At 39.0% G+C, this 16,618-nt stretch overlaps 1 protein-coding gene across 19 annotated transcripts in view; it reads left to right on the forward strand.

Annotated features, from left to right (window-relative positions):
• The first annotated feature begins 1,458 nt into the window (after positions 1–1,458).
• The window catches only part of SPICE1 (spindle and centriole associated protein 1), a 59,587-nt gene continuing 44,427 nt past the window's right edge, over positions 1,459–16,618 (forward strand). For 8 of the 19 annotated variants that reach the window (XR_014077437.1, XR_014077438.1, XR_014077441.1 and 5 more), the window contains exons 1-4: positions 1,459–1,564; positions 8,921–9,016; positions 12,277–12,324; positions 15,453–15,596. Coding sequence is in view for 11 of the 19 variants with exons in the window: in XM_081572102.1 (XP_081428228.1) it covers positions 8,921–9,016; positions 12,277–12,324; positions 15,453–15,596 (288 nt within the window). In the remaining 8 variants the exon portion in view is untranslated. Of the gene's footprint in view, positions 1,694–8,920; positions 9,017–12,276; positions 12,325–15,452; positions 15,597–16,618 lie in introns of all 19 variants that reach the window. The other 11 variants (XR_014077439.1, XR_014077440.1, XR_014077443.1 and 8 more) reach the window with 2 other exon arrangements.

Genomic DNA, 16,618 nt, shown 5'->3' on the forward strand with positions numbered 1-16,618 from the left:
CCGACTCTTTGCGACCCTGTGGACTGTAGCCCACCAGGCTCCTCTGTCCATGGGATTCTCCAGGCAAGAATACTTGAGTGGGTTGCCATTTCCTTCTCCAGGGGATCTTCCCGACCCAGGGATCGAACCCGGCCCTCCCACATTGCAGGCAGATGCTTTAACCTCTGAGCCACCAGGGAAGGATATAGGCACTTAGTAAATACAGTGTTGAGTTAGCCAGGATTGTGGTTTTGCCAAATTTACAGTAACTCAGAGAAGGGCAGGGAGTTGATTATGTGTATGCGGGGGGATGATTATATTGATTGACCATTGAATATAACTATATCAAACTTCCTCAGCCAGAGCAGAAACTATTAGAAGGCAGTTCTCTGCATCTAGAAGATATTGAACATGTACTTGGTGACCCATGCACAGGTATGTCCTTTCAGTTGAAAACCAAGAGCTAAAGGTTACATTATTGGAGCAAATTTACTCTGTTAACCAATGAAATGCTTTGTAAAGATCTTGACATGGGCCAGACAGCTTTTGCTTGTCTTGGCTTCCCCCAACTAGGACAGCCTTACTTACATCAAGCTCCCACTGCTCTCTGAACACCAGATATACTGGACTTCTTCCACTCCCTTGGCACTTGCCACTCACCTTTGCATTTGTGGCTCCCCCTGCAGGAATGCTTTATCCTTCCTTGGTAACTTATTCATCCTTGCTTTTCAGCCCTTCTAGTAATTCAAATAATTCTGTAAATTTAGTATGCCTAATTTTAGCGCTTGTCACAGTTTTAATTTTATCTTTGTATTGTTGATTGCTGTTTCCTATTATACAGTAAGCTTCCTGAGGATAGGGACTTGGCCGGATTTTAGACCCCGCCGTAACAGTCTCTGGCACACTGGTAGGTAGTAATAAACATTTTTGAATCAACACAAGTGAAAGCAAGTAAATGTGGTATGTGAAGCTTGGTGTGGAGAGCTACATCTTTCTTTTCCAGAATTCACAAGAACCTGACTAACGCTACTACACGCCCATGCTCCAAAGCTTTCCCCGGAACTCTGCGCTGGGCACACCCGGCCAAGGCAGGACACAGAAAATCCTTTTAATCCCCTCAGTTAAGTTCAGTCGCTCAGTCGTGTCAGACTCTTTGAGATCCCTTTGTAATCCCCTGGGCTTCCCGCTTAGCTCAGTCGGTAAAGAATCTGCCTGCAATGGAGGACGCCCGAGTTCGATTCCTGGGTCGGGAAGATCCCCTGGAGAAGGAAACGGCAACGCACTCCAGTATTCTTGCCTGGAGAATCCCATGAAAAGAGGAGCCTGGCAGGCTACAGTCCATGGGGTCGCAAGAGTCGGACACGATTTAGCGTCTTAACTACTACTGGTAATTCCCTAGTACAAGCCAAACTGAAAGACGTCTGCGCACTGGCCTTGCCGGATATACGCAAGAGAATGGGGGTGGGGCTCCGGTAACCTAGGCAACATCCCGGAAGCGGCGAGCTGAGCTAACTTGTGGCGGGCCGGACGGTTCTGGAGCTTGAAGTTTTAGTCGTGGTGGAGGCAGCTGTGGGGAAACGACGAGGCAGGTTGCAATGATGGGGCGGAGGCGTGCAGCCCGCGGCCCCACGGAGTCTTAGGAGCCCGGGCTACAGGGCGGGGCGAGCGGTGGTGGCGTCTTCCTCTCTGTTTGCTGGGGTTTCAGGCGTCTGGGGTGAGGATCCTTACTACAAAGTGCACCCGCGACTCCGTGTATTTAGCGAGTGCGGGTGCCTGCTAGGATGCGTGTCTGGGTGTGTTTGTGTCTAGAGCGCTACGTGTAGGAGCATCCTGAGTGTGCGCGTGCGCTTCGCTTTCGGTCACTTGTGCATAGAGCTAGAAATTGATGTGCCGTAATGTATTTTTCAAGGAATTTCCTATCACGCAGGAGAAAGATCGACTCCCCAGAGTACTTGGGGACACTGCGGATCATTTAAGTCGAAAGGGTTTGTCAGGAGGGTCCCCCTGAATGAGTTTTGAAGAGTGAGGGCGTTAACCCCGTGGAAAGGGAGTGCGAGTGTGACAGGTGTTCCAAGCTGAGCATAAGGAGAGGCTGGGACTGTGTGCGAAGACGAGAGCTTTGTTTTAGGATGTGTGGGAGATGTGAGAGGAGAGAAGACTGCAAGGAAAAGTCAGCCAGGCCACCCGGAGCGAGGAAAGGGCTTGAGTGCCAAGCCGAATTGGATTTCTCTCTGTAGGGGAGAGCTGTTAAAATCTTTTGAGGAAGGAAGTGAAGCGTGGAGAGCTGAACTCTATCTATATATCTGGGTAGGAATGATTGGAGGGACAGTGTTAGAAAAGAGGTCTTGTTTCCCTTTGATCAGTTTTCCACTAGCCAGAGTGGGTTGTCTCAATCTCATCATAATTGACCCTGCTTAAAACCTTTCAGTGTTTCCTGTATGTCTTTAGGATAGTGTTCAAATTGCTGTGGTGCTCAGGGCCACGTTCTGGCCTCTGCCTTTCTCTTCGTCCTCTTTCTAACCCTCTCAAATATTTGTTAGTCAAACAGAACCTCTCAAACCCTTTGTAAATGCACTCCCCTGCCCCCAACCTGGAGCATTCTTTCCCCCACTTCTAATTTTTATTCATAGTTCTGCTCTCAGCTTAAACATTTTTAGTGGAGTTGGAGGAGGTGGCCTTTTCTCACTATTTACAGTAAGTTAGGTATTTCTTTGACACTGAATTTCCTTCCAACATTAGCCTTTTATCACAATTGCTCATTTAATTGTGGTCTGATACACCAAGTTCTGTGAGGGTCCACAGTTATTCTACTTCCTTGCTGTCTCTGTTGCCTGGTTCTTGGCAGGTGCTTTCAAAATACTTTTGGAATAATAGATGGATGATGAAGTGGGTGAGAGAATGCGTGAAAGGCAAATCAGTTAGAAATAATGAGAACCTGTAAAATGCATTCATGGTAGAGATGAAGAAGAGGGAACATGAGAGAGATACCGGAGGGAAAGAATGAATAGATTCTGGTATCTGATAAGCTTTGAGACAAGAAGGTGATGCTAAGATTTTAAACTGGAGCAACTAGAAGGATGGTAATTCTGTAGTTCAGCATTATTCAGCAACATTTACTGACCAAGCCAGTTATATATCAAGAACTAGAGATTGGTGGGGAGGTGGCATGAATGCCAAGCTGTATATTGGCCACACTGTATTTGGGATATTTGGGAGATGTGCGCAGAAGCTAGGTTAGAAACAAGCATTAGGGGTTTGAGGAAAGGTGTGACTCCTTGATTTGAGACTCATTATCACAGTGCATTTGTGTGCCTAGTGCACTGATAGCTTTGCTCAAGGGTATAGGTGAGATCGCCAAGGGACGATGTGAACTCCCCTTTGGTGATCTAGAAAGTAAGCTCCATGAGAACTGACACCATATTAAACTCATTTATTATTGTGTCTCCAGTGTCCAGCCAGGGCCTGGCATGTGTAGACTCTCAAAAACAATTCTTGGACATCGACAGAGGGTGTCCCATGGAAGGAAGAGAAGACTGGCATAGAACTGAGTGAAAATCCTTGATTACATAGAATGTGAGGAGGTCCTACAGAGCCTGTGAAAAAAAAGAGAAAAGAATAGGAGAGAAACCAGGAGGAAGTGGAAGTGTGTCATGGAAGCTAAAAGAGGGGCAAGATTCCAGGAGTGGGCGTCTGTAGAGATGGAAAGGGCCAGAGAAATAGGAAACCAATAGGCCAGAGAAATAGGGACCAATAATTTTAGCAACTAGGAAGCTATTAGTTTTTAGATTTTCTCCAAAGAAACCCAGATTTTCTATACTAATTTCAATTAACTAATTTTAATTTCTTTCTATGCTAATTTTATTATTTGACTTGTTAGCCCTGTAAACCATTAGCCTATCTCTGTAGTCTTACATTTCAGCATGTAAATTACAGCTCCCTTATGATACTTGGTACCTGGAAGTGGCACAGAATCCCTTTCTTAGACCACAAAGTCTGATCCTTGGTCAATTATTGGTGATGTTCAGGAGAACACTTTTCAGCACATAAGTAGTTTCTGTGTTGTAAAAGTTTGAAGTGAACTGGGGCTTAGTAAATCCAAGTGCTGAAATAGGCTTCTCCTTCGTGAAGTTGATTGGTGAAGGGAAAGTCAGAGATGGGACAGCAGCTTTGTTGTACGGTGGTGAACTTAACCATTCACAGGCTGGATTTTAGAGTTGGCCAGTGCTTTCATTTTCTGTTGTTCGTTTTTCAGTCACTCAGTCATGTCTGATTCTTTATGACTCCATGGACTGCAGCATGCTAGGCTTCCCTATCCTTCACTATCTCCCAGAGTTTGCTCAAATTCATGTCCATTGAATCGATGATACCATCCAACCATCTCATCCTCTGTTACCCTCCTTCTCCTTCTGCCTTCAGTCTTTCCCAGCATCAGGGTCTTTTCCAGTGAGTTGGCTCTTCACATCAAGTGGCTAAAATATTGGAGCTTCAGCATCAGCCCTTCCAGTGAATATTCAGGGTTGATTTTCTTTCGGATTGACTGGTTTGATCTCCTTGCTCAGGAATCTTTTCCAGCATCACAGTTTGAAAGCATCAATTCCTCAGTGCTCAGCCTTCTTTATGGTCCAACTCTCATATCCATATACGATTATGTACATTTTCTATGCTGAATAGCAAATTATCACAAGGTTAGTGGTTTAAAACAGCACACATTTATTATCTCACAGGATCCATAGCTTAGCTGGGTACTGTGATTAAAGTGTTGGAGTCTGCATTCTCATTTGGAGGCTCAACTTGGGAAAAATCTGCTCTAGGCTCACTTCACTTAGGTTGGCAGATTCATTTCTCTGGGGCTGTGTGAGTTCTCAGCTTCTGACTAACTTTCTGCTGGAGGCTGCCCACAGCTCTCGGAGTTCCTTAACACATGCCTTTTTCATCGAGTGTCACAGCATGGCAATTTTGCTTCTTCACGGCCAGCAGGAGAGATTTCTTCTGTTCTATTTTCCTAGGAGAGAGACTTTTATGACATAATATAACCACAGGAATGACATGTCCACATTTGGCTTATTTTGTTGGATAAAACAAGTCACAGGGGGAAAAGCAAAACAGACTCAAAAAGCTAGTCATAGGTCTTGCCCAAACTCATGGGGAAGGAATTGTGGAATGGCACAACTCACTGGGGCTTCCCAGGTGGTGCAGTGGTAAAGAATCTGCCTCCTAATGCAGGAACACAAGAGATGCGGGTTCAATCCCTGGGTCAGGAGGAGGAAATGGCAACCCATTTCAGTTTTCTTGCCTGGAAAATTCCATGGACAGAGGAACCTGGCAGGCTACAGTCCGTGGGGTTGCAAAGAGTTGGATATGACTGAGCGACCAAGCACGCACACAACTCATTGGGAGTCATCTTAGAATGATCACAGCCTGCTTTGCTAGGCTAAATTGAAGTGGGAAAAAAAGGCAATAGATATATATTGTTTTAGTTCATTCAGGCTGCTCTAACAAATGTTGGAGACTGAGTAGCTTATAAGTAACAGAAATTTATTTTGCATAGTTCTGGAGTCTGGGAAGACCAAGATCAAGGCGTGAGAATGATCGTGTTCTGGTGAGGGTCCTCTTCATGATTCATAGCAAGCCCCTTCTTGCTGTGTCCTCAGAAGGTGTAAGGGACTAAGGATCTCTTTGGAGAACTTTTTTTAAATTGCATAGACATTTATTAAGATGTTTATTTGTTTATTTGCAGTAGGAATATTCTAGACTTTGGGACTATGCTCAAAGGTGGACCAAATATGTAATTCTGTGTATAACAAAAAATATTTGAAATTTTCAAAGATAAACATGGAAATACAAGAGTAACTTATAAAAGTCTCTTTTCTAAGAGCACTAATCCTAGTCTTGAGGGCTCTGCCTCCCAAAGGCCCTACTTCCCAAAGGCCCCACCTCTTTACACCTTTAGAGGCTAGGATTCAACATTTGAATTTTGGGGAAACACATTCAGACCATAGCATATACTACCTTCATTTGCCACTGTTTTTGTTTGTTACCTGAATATAGCTTCTTTGGATGTAACATTTTCTTATGCTAAAATTGTTTAACTGTTTGCATTCACACAACTAATACTCAGGCATTTAATCTATTATTTAATTTCTATATCTCTTTGCCTAAGAAAAACCCTTCTATTTAGATATGTTGTATCTAATGGTGACCATCAGAAGTCACCATTAGTGTACAAATAGCTATGATAAAAAATACTCAACTTTTGATATTATATTGACAGCCTCACCAACTAAAGAAACAAGTATACGGGCCCTTTGACTGCTCATAAACCTTTGTATACTTCAGATTCAAGGATGGTTTTTCAGAATTGAATCTGGTGGAATTTCAGCCTCTGAATAAATATAGTGTTTTAAATAATATAACTTGAAATAAATTATTTTAAGAGTAACATAGTTTCATTGTAGAAAGCTTAGAAAATACGGAGCCAACCAGAGATAACTCAATTTTAGTAATGTTTTCTAAAAGGTGCATCATTATAATTAGATCTAGTTTTGAGTGTCAGCTCCCAGCTCTGTCCATTATTATTTGTGTGCCTTTGAGTAATATCTCAAAAGCCCTACTTTTCTCGTTTGGGAAAGGGGGTTAATCATTGTTGCTGACATCATCATCATTAATCCTTAAATAGAACTCAGTATGTTCTAGGCAGGGATTCTAAGCACCTTATGCATTTACAGCTAGTGGCAAAGCTGGGATGTGCACATTCTTGTCAAAATTTGTTATTTACATCTTTTGATTATAACTATCTCAGTGGGTGTGAAGTAGTAAGTATCTCATGGTTTTGATTTTTATTTAATGACTGGTGATCTTAAACATCTTTTGGCGTGTTTATTGACCATTTGTAGTATGTTCTTTGGAGAATTATCTAGTCAAATCCCTTAGCCCTTTTAAAATTGGATTTTTTGTTGTTGTTGAGTTTTGAGTTCATTATGTATTCTGGATTAGTCGCTAAAGTCGTGTCTGACTCTTTGCAACTTCAGGAACTGAAACCAATCAGGCTCCTCTGTCCATGGGATTTCCCAGGCAAGAATATTGGAGTGGGTTGCCATTCCCTTCTCCAAGGGATCTTCCCAGTCCACAAGTTACTTATTAGATGTATGATTTGCAAACATTTTCTCCCATTCTTTTGGTTGTCTTTTCACTTTCTTGATTGTGTCCTTTGAAGCACAAAAGTCTTTGGTTTTGGTAAAGTCTAGTTTATTTTTTCTTTGGTTGCTTGTGTTTTTAGTGTCATTTCTGAGAAACCATTGCTTCATCCAAAATTTATGAAGATTTATGCTTATGTTATTTTCTAGGAATTTTGTACTTTTTGCTCTTACACTTAAGTCTGTGATTCATTTTAAGTTAGTTTTTATGCTTGTTGTGAGGTAGGCAGTCTTACTTCATTCTTTTTCATATAAATATCCAGTTGTCCCAGTACCATTAATTAAAAAGACTGTCCTTTTCCCATTGACTTGATTCTTAGCACTCTTGTTGAATATAAACTGACCGTAGAGTATAGTTTTGTTTTGCTCTCTTGGTTCTGTTCCATTCCATACCTTTTAGAATGACATTTATGGCTCTGACATTTACTGTGTGACCTTCATAGTCGATTAACTCTTTGTCTCTTAGTTTTCTCATCTGTAAAATGAGAATATACTTAATGGGATTAGTGTAAGGATTAAAGGAGATGATATATGTAAACAGTTTAGAATACTACCTAGCTTATAGAAAGTAGTCAGCAGCTAATTCCATCATTATCACCACCACCACTGTCAGCATCATCACCATCATCACAATCACTATAATAACACTTAATGTTATTCTCTAACTTGTATGTTATTCATCTCCTTTGCTGGATTGTACACTCTGAAAATAGATATCATGTTTAAAGAGTGAATTGACGGGATATATGTATATATGTAGCTAATTCACTTCTTTGTACAGCTTTGTAAAGCAACTGTACCCCAATTTTTTTTAAAAAAGAGTGAATGTGGTTGCTAACAGTATGGGCTAACTCTTGAGAAATACTTGCATTTAGTCATCTTTATCACAGTAGACTAAATGATTTTTTTAAAAAGAGGTCTTCAAGAAAAATATTTGAGTCCTTGTTTTAGGATAATTTGGAGTAAGGGGGTCAGCTGAAAAGTTTTGTAATTATTCAGGTGTGTAAAGAAGTTCTGGAATAGGAGTCATGTATATGTGTTGCTTTTTAAAAATCATATATGTGTTCTCCAATCCTAGTGTTCAGGCAGTGTGAGTCTTTTTCTAATTTTGTATAATGCTTAGTCTAGTGCCCTTAGCGTTGCTATTTTAAGAGTGGCAAGCAACTGTTGGCAATTTTCAGATTCTAGCTTAGTATCAATAATCACACCCATTTAGTATTATGTGAAAAATGTACTAGAGATGGTATCATAACTCACTCATTCTCTAAAATTTAGCCACCTTTATTTTAAGATAAATACGCATGTGCCTAGTAGTGATTTTGAGTGTTAGATGCTTCAAAATGAACCCCAGCTGTCTCTTGCTCTCCTTCTCCTACATTCATATTGTTCGCATGGAACTGACATTTCCTCTATTCACTGAGAATTTGTGTAATGGGCGACCAAGCTTATGACTATTGTCCTAAATCTCTGCTTTAGATCATACTGCTGCATTCTTGGAGTTCTTTATTAGTCACATATATTTAATTTGTTGACTTGAAACCTCTTTTATCATAGTTATCAGTGTCAGCATTCTAATAACTGTGAAGGGAATGAGCCAAGTCTTTTGGTAGCCTGTTCCTTTCATTATGCTTAAATATGTCTTCTGATGTTTTAAAATTTATTTTCCTAGATATAATTTTCCCTCTCTGGTGATGACTAATTATTAGTTTTTCATGTATTAAAAAAATTGATATGATTATTACTCCTAGATGTCATTTGTCCGAGTGAACCGTTACGGTCCCCGTGGAGGAGGAAGGAAAACACTGAAAGTAAAGAAGAAAACATCTGTGAAGCAAGAATGGGATGTAAGTCTAGGAAGAATAATATGCGGTTTTCCCTGATGGCTCAGTCGGTAAAGAGTCTGCCTGCAATGCGGGAGACCCGGGTTCTATCCCTGGGTTGGGAAGATCCCCTGGAGAAGGAAATGGCAATCCACTCCAGGATTCTTGCCTGGAGCATTCCATGGACAGAGGAGTCTGGTGGGCTACAGTCCATGGGGTCACGAAAGAGTCAGACACGACTGAGTTACTAACACACATAACATTACATGGAAGGAACAGACATGATGACATGATCCTAGGCACTCAGGGTGGTTCTCTGAATGGGGTTAGCTTGCAATACAGTGGAATGTGTTTCTGGGCATGTGATAGCCTAAGTCTCAGAGGGAAGAGCAGCCTTTGGGGAGTTTTTAAAAAATATACATGTTAAGGCTATAACTTCCACCTCCTTTGAAGAACTGAAATCTTAAAGAAGTGGGGAGTGTGTTTTTAAAAAGTCCTCCTGCCTCCACTTTGAGAACTCACTGCTTTAAGGCAACTCTTAGCTAACTTATGTCACTGTTTTTTTTGTTTTTTTTTATGTCACTGTTTTAAGACAACTCTAGTTAGCCTGAAGTGTGAAATTTTTTGGAACATATTTTAGATTTGCCCATAGTAACCTGTGATACCATAATCATGGGATTGGTGTTTTTGACTGAAAAAAGCAGGTAGTCCTTGCTCTATTATCAAACTGTTTTTTGCTCACTTCCAGAGACTGGTCAGTTTCAGTACAAAGGTTCTCATAAGTTACAAGACAAGCCTCAGGTACCTGAGGCATGATCCCTGACTCCTACCCTGAGTACCACGTGGTATTATCAAGGGGATTTTCTCTTTTGGAGCCTGGTTCTTTCATTTAGACATGAGACTTTAGGTGCCTTTACTTTCTGTTGTGAAGAGTGACTGGTCAGGGACTAGTATGCACCTTAGGGATTCTTTTGGAATTAGAATAGTCTGGGTTGTAGCCAATCACTCTAGCCACATCTCCTGGGAAAACTGACAGCCTTAGAAAGTGGGAGAGATGGATTTCTCTTTGTTTAGATTGCTTTGTTGTCATCTGGTTGTAAAATAGTAGAAGGATGTGACTCTAAGGTAATGAAACTGATTAAAAAGGGAAGAATAGCATAGATAATATAAAGCTGTCCCCTTCAGAGTGGTTACTTTGGGAAGTTCCATATTTAATTTGCTATGCTGCTGTTGCTGAAAGTATAATTCAAAGCCGTCATTTGAAACCGCATTCAGAACCTTCCTCATTTACTTTGTATTATCTCCAGTGCGGAAAGAAACGTTGTTTTTTGAAGGTAGACTGAACTTGAAAGTAGTGTGAATGGTAAATGAGAGAGGAGAGATGAACTGAATAAAACTGTTGTGATGAAAATATTGAGACGTTTTCTGAAATAGCTTGTAAATTAGATTTAAAGCAATATCAGAAGAAAATAGTGTTGACCCTTGAACAACATGGGGGCTAAGGGCACTGAGCCTGTGCACAGTTGAAAATCCACATCTAACTTTACAGTTTGCCCTCCAGATCTGTGGTTCTGCATCCATGGATGCAACCAAATGTGGATCTTGTAGCACTTTAGTATGTATTTATTGAAAAAAATCCACATTTATAAGTGGACCTGTATTGTTGAAACTCATATTGTTCATATATATATACAATGGAATATTATTCAGCCATAAAAAAGGAGTGAATTTGAGTCAGTTTTAGTGAGGTGGATGAACCTAGAGCCTGTTACACAGTGAAGTAAGAAAGAAAAACAAATATCGTATATTAACATGTATATGAAATCTAGAAAAATGGTACTGATGAACCTACTTGTAGGGCAGCAGTAGAGATGCAGACATAGAGAATAGACTTTTGGACACAGTCGGGGACGGAGAGGGTGGGACAAACTGAGAGAGTAGCATTGAAATATATACATTACTATATGTAAAATAGATAGCCAGTGGGAATTTGCTGTATGACAAAAGGAGCTCAACCTGGTGCTCTGTGACAACCTAGAGAGGTGAGATGGGGTGGGAGGTAGGAGGGAGTTTCAAGGGGAAGGGTGCATATGTATTCCTGTGGCTGATTCATGTTGATGTATGGCAAAAACCAGCAAAACATTGTAAAGCAATTATCCTCCAATTAAAAATAAATTTTAAAAAAACCTACATTGTTCAAGTGTCAACTGTAGGTTTAAGCAATAGTAGTATTAATGAAATTATATTTTCTCCCATTAAAATAATTGTAAGCATACCACTATATACCTGAATTTTTATTACAGTTATTAAAAATAATTCTCATGATCTTATCATTGTACCTTGTATTTTGCTAAATCAATATGAAAGTATAATGGCTTTAGTATATAAAAGACTTGAGCTAAATAAATATTACCTGTGGCCCAAAAGTAAGGTCTTAGAGTACATCAGAAGTTTTTCGCTAGACTCAGTTCTCTGTATTTCTCTTGGAATTAAAACTCTACATTGCTTTGTTTCCTGCCTTACCAAACACAATGACTGAAGTCATTTTGGAAAGGGCCAAATTGTGGGGCTGCTGCTTGGAGCTGTGCAGGCTGTGCACTGCACAGTTCCAAGGGGCGCTGTTTACATGGCCTAGGATATCGATGGAGCCTCCTGGAATTGTGCAGTGTGGAAGCCCTGCCATATTGTTTTGTTGCCTTTTCACTTGAATGACTGTTTTCACATTTTATGAAGTTATGTTGTTGTTCAGTTGCTAAATTGTGTCTGACTCTTTGCCACCCCATGGACTGCAGCATGCCAGGCCTCTCTGTCCTTTCATAACTTATGAAGTTACACAAAGTACCCTCAAAATTCATCTCTTGTTATGATAGGATCTATGCTTAAAGTGTTGGCATGGACACAAATTGAACCTCTCTTGATCACATTTTATCTTTTTGGAATCTTTAGTGTTGCCCCGTTTCATGAAATATGGTTTGAAAACTATAACTTTAGTTAAACTAACCCATTTTGAATTACATGCTACCCTGTTTTACTTTTTGTTTTAATATGATGTATGCCTGCTTGTTGAATTTAGTGCTTAATTTCTATGAAACACTAAATAGTCTGTTATTTTCTTTAAGACAACTAAAAGTAATCCATGTTCATCTTTAAGTTGAGAATTTAATTCTCAAAGACTCTTTGGTCTCAGGACTTTGAATCCATTTTCAACCATTAAAATCCAGCATGTAGTACTATTTTGTAAGAATCCTTTTGCTTTTTAAAGAAAGTTCATCTTTTTTTTGCAGAGCACTGTGACTGATCTGACAGTTCATCGGGCAACTCCTGAAGATCTGGTAAGTTTACTATGGAAAGTTAAGTCGTTTGTTCAATGTCTTACTTGATACTTGGTTTTTAACCTACAGAATAGAAAGCATCTTGTAAGTTGTTCAGTTATTTTTAATCTTACTTATGTCTATATAAAATCAAAAAGTGTATGTCCTTGGCTTCCTTATTTTATTTAGGAACAATAATTAGCATGTATTAGAATTTCATTAGATAGGTTCAGTTTACAGTTCAGATCTCTCTAAGTCCAGTATTGTCCTGTCCACATTTATCATCTTTTCCTATCTGTAGATACACTAGCATTATTCACCATTACTTCCACATACAAACATATATAGTAATTTATTCCTTGAACATGCCATGTATATTTCCACATTTGAGCCCCAGGTCATGCTATTTATTTGGAATGGTTTCCCTACTTTCTTCTCCTCCTGTTCAAATCTTACTTTGCTTCTTTATCCTAGTTCAGGTTTTACTTTAAAAAAGTTTCTACTATAGATTTGTTATTTTTTAAACAGCTTTATTAAGATGAGAGCTGGACTATAAAGAAAGCTGAGCGCCAAAGAATTGATGCTATTGAACTGTGGTGTTGGAGAAGACTCTGGAGAGTCCCTTGGACTGCAAGGAGATCCAACCAGTCCATCCTAAAGGAGATCAGTCCTGGGTGTTCATTGGAAGGACTGATGTTGAAGCTGAAACTCCAATACTTTGGCCACCTGATGCGAAGAGCTGACTCATTGGAAAAGATCCTTATGCTGGGAAAGATTGAGGACAGGAGGAGAAGGGGATGACAGAGGATGAGATGGCTGGATGGCATCACCGACTCGATGGACATGGGTTTGGGTGGACTCAGGGAGTTGGTGTTGGACAGGGATGCCTGGCGTGCTGCGATTCAGGGGGTCGCAAAGAGTCGGACACGACTGAGCGACTGAACTGAACTGAATTCACAAAACATAAAATCTACTCTTTTAAAGTGTATGATTCATTGCTTTTTAGCACATTCACAGAGTTATGCAACCATCATCACTTTCTAATTTTGTAATATTTTCATCACTCCCTCCCCAAAGTAACCCTTCACCTATTAACAGTCACTTTCTGAACCATGTGCCTCCAATCTCTGGCAACAATAATCTGTTCTGTCTATGGATTTGCCTATTCTGGGTATTTCATATACATGCAGTATAATATGTTTCCCTTTATATCTGGCTTCTTTCTTTTAGCATAATGTTTTCAAGTTTCATCTATATTATAGCATGTATCAGTACTTCATTCCTTTTTATTGCCAAATACTATTTCACTTATGGGCATACCATATTTTATTTATCATCAGTTGTTGGACATTTGAGTTGTTTTCATTTTTTTTGACTGTTATAAATAATGTTACTATGAATATGTGTGTACAAGTTTTTGTGTGAACATATACTTTTAGTCTCTTGAGTGTATATCTGGAAGTAGAATTCTGAGTCATATAATATTTCTATATTTAACTTTCTGAGGAACTGCCAAACTATTTTCCAAAGTGGCTGTCCTATTTACATTCTCATTAGCATGTATGGGGGTTCCATTTGTTCCACATCCCTTGCTCATATTTGTCATTATCATCTTTGTGGTTTTAGTTCACCTAGAGGGTATAAAGTGGAGTCTCATTGTGGTTTCAGTTTGCATTTCCCTAATGACTAATGATGTTGAGTATCCTTTATATATACTTATTGACCGTTTGTAGTATCTTCTTTGGAAAAATGTCTGTTCAAATCCCTTAGCTATTTAAAAGTTGCCAGAGGAAATATGTGATGACTATGAACTAGGCTTAGTGAAGAGAGGGATATAAAATAAAAGTAAAGTTGGGTTATTTGTGTTTTTATTGAGTAATAGGAGTTCTTTATATATTCTTGATGTTTTTTATCAGATATATGATTTGCAAATGTTTTCTTCCATTCTGTTGGTTGTGTTTTTACTTTCTTAATGGTATCCTTTGAAACATAAAAGTTGTAAATTTTATGAAGTCCAGTTTATCTATTTTTTTAGTCACTTGTATCTTTAGTGTCATATCTAAGAAATCATTGTCTAACCACGGTTCACAGATATTTACTTCTGTGTTTTCATTTAGGAGTTTTAAAGTTTTAGCTCTTATGTTTCATCCATTTTGAGTTAATTTTTGTGTAAGGTGTGAGGTAAGAGTCCAGCTTCATTCTTTTGCAAATGGATATCCAGTTATCTAAGCACCATTTATTACAAAGACTGTTCTTTTCACACTGAACTGTCTTGGCACCCTTGTTAAAAGTTGTCTATAAATATAAATGAGGGTTTATTTTGGACTCAAATTTATATTTCATAGATCTCTGTGTATCCTTATGCTAGTGCCATACTCTGTTGAGTTTTGTAGCAAGTTTGAAGTCTTACTCTTTGAAGCTGCCCAACAGTTACTTTGGCCTCTGAACTGTTGTACTTACTAGCTACATAAGACATTGAGTATATGCCATCTAATGCATGACATTTATCTGTATATGTATATGTCCAATCTCTCTGGGCATATTATTAATGTGTTTGATGGATAAAGGCCATAGCTTATATGTCTTTGTGGGCCTAGGAATCTTAATCATAGATGTTATCTATGATTAATCATATGATTAATCATAATCTATCTTAATCATTAAATGTTTGTTGGGGATAATGATGCCCAACTGACTTAAAATTCTGTATTATGAAAAATTTCAAACTCAAGTGAAAGTAGAGACAAAAGTAAAAAGAACTACCATATACTGTTCACCTACATATAATGGTTGTGAAAATTTTGCCATAGTTGTTTCATTTATCATACCCTTTACTTCTTCACTGAAGCATTTTAAAGCAAAGCCCAGAGGACATGTTATTTTGTCTACTAGCTTGTTTTATTATTTTATTTTTTGGCCACACCCTGTGGCTTGTGGGATCTAAGTTCCCGACCAGGGATTGAACCTGGGCCACAACAGTGAAAGCCTGGAATCCTACCCACTAGGCCACCAGGGAACTCTCTGGGTCTACTAGTTTTAGCTACTTCTTTTTTAAAAAATCATTTTTGAAAATTTAGGAGTTGGTGAAAATTTTGAGTGTGAATATAAGTTCCTGAAACATTCTTTCATGTATTTTTTCTTCTATATAGATCCGTCGTCATGAAATACACAAATCAAAGAATAGACCATTGGTCCACTGGGAGCTCCAAGAAAAAGCTTTGAAGAGGAAATGGAAGAAGCAGAAACCGGAAATTTCTAATCTTGAGAAAAGGAGATTGTCTCTCATGAAGGAGGTAATGATAAACTGCATTATCCATAGAATTAGAAAGCGAAGAAGAGGAAAGTAGGTGTCTCTCTTTCCCCTCATATCTATTGACACTAGAGAGACTTTAATCATTATCATGTCCTTATACAGTGATCTTCCTGGAGAAGGGAATGGCAACCCACTCCAGTATTCTCACCTGGAAAATCTCATGGACAAAGGATCCTGGCGGGTTACAGTCCATGGGGTCTCAAAGAGTTGGGCATGATTTAATGACTGAGCTCGCGCACAGGCACACAGTGATGTACAGGTGGTCTTTGGATAAAGCAGCAGAGTGAGGATTACAGTCTAGTTTCATAGTTTGAATTCCTGCTCTACAGCTTACTAGCTGTATATTTGAAAGAATGTTTCAGGAACAAAGAACTTATATTCACAGTCAAAATTTTCTTACTAGCTCACATGGTCACTAGCCACGTGACCTTAAATTACTGACTTCTCAGCCTGAATTTCCTTATTTTAAACTGGAATAACACTACTTGCCTGATTGTATTATTATGAGATTTCAGTGATAAAATACTAATAAAGTGATTAGTATGGTCCCTGGCACATAATTAGTGCTATATATATTTAGGCTGCTATAATTGTTTTTCTCCATTCAACAGCCATGCTGTTAAATTACTTTGCAAATAAAAAAAAAAAGTGTGCTTGTCCAACAAATTAAGAAGTTGCTTTTATTTCTTTTAATCTTTTGCCAGATGTAGGGTATTTGAATAAGTAATCAGAGTGTGTAGGAATAAGCAATATGGAAAATAAGAAACTACAGAAGAAAAACCTTTTTATTTGGGCTGAAATCATTGTAAAAGAAATGCCCTTTTTCTTCTTGTTCAGTGTTGGAGCTTATGACACTTGTCTGTCTGGGTGACCTACTGTAGCTTCAAGTCACATTCTGTCTTTTGAGGAATTTGTTAGGCTTCCTAGTGAAATATGAACGTCTTGACTTTCTATAACATGAGAAGAATTATATCTCCCAAATAAATGTTTACACAAGCTTGT

The sequence above is a fragment of the Giraffa tippelskirchi genome, chromosome 2, assembly GCF_054371585.1.
Source record: "Giraffa tippelskirchi isolate mGirTip1 chromosome 2, T2T-mGirTip1v1.2.pri, whole genome shotgun sequence".
NCBI lineage: Eukaryota > Metazoa > Chordata > Mammalia > Artiodactyla > Giraffidae > Giraffa > Giraffa tippelskirchi.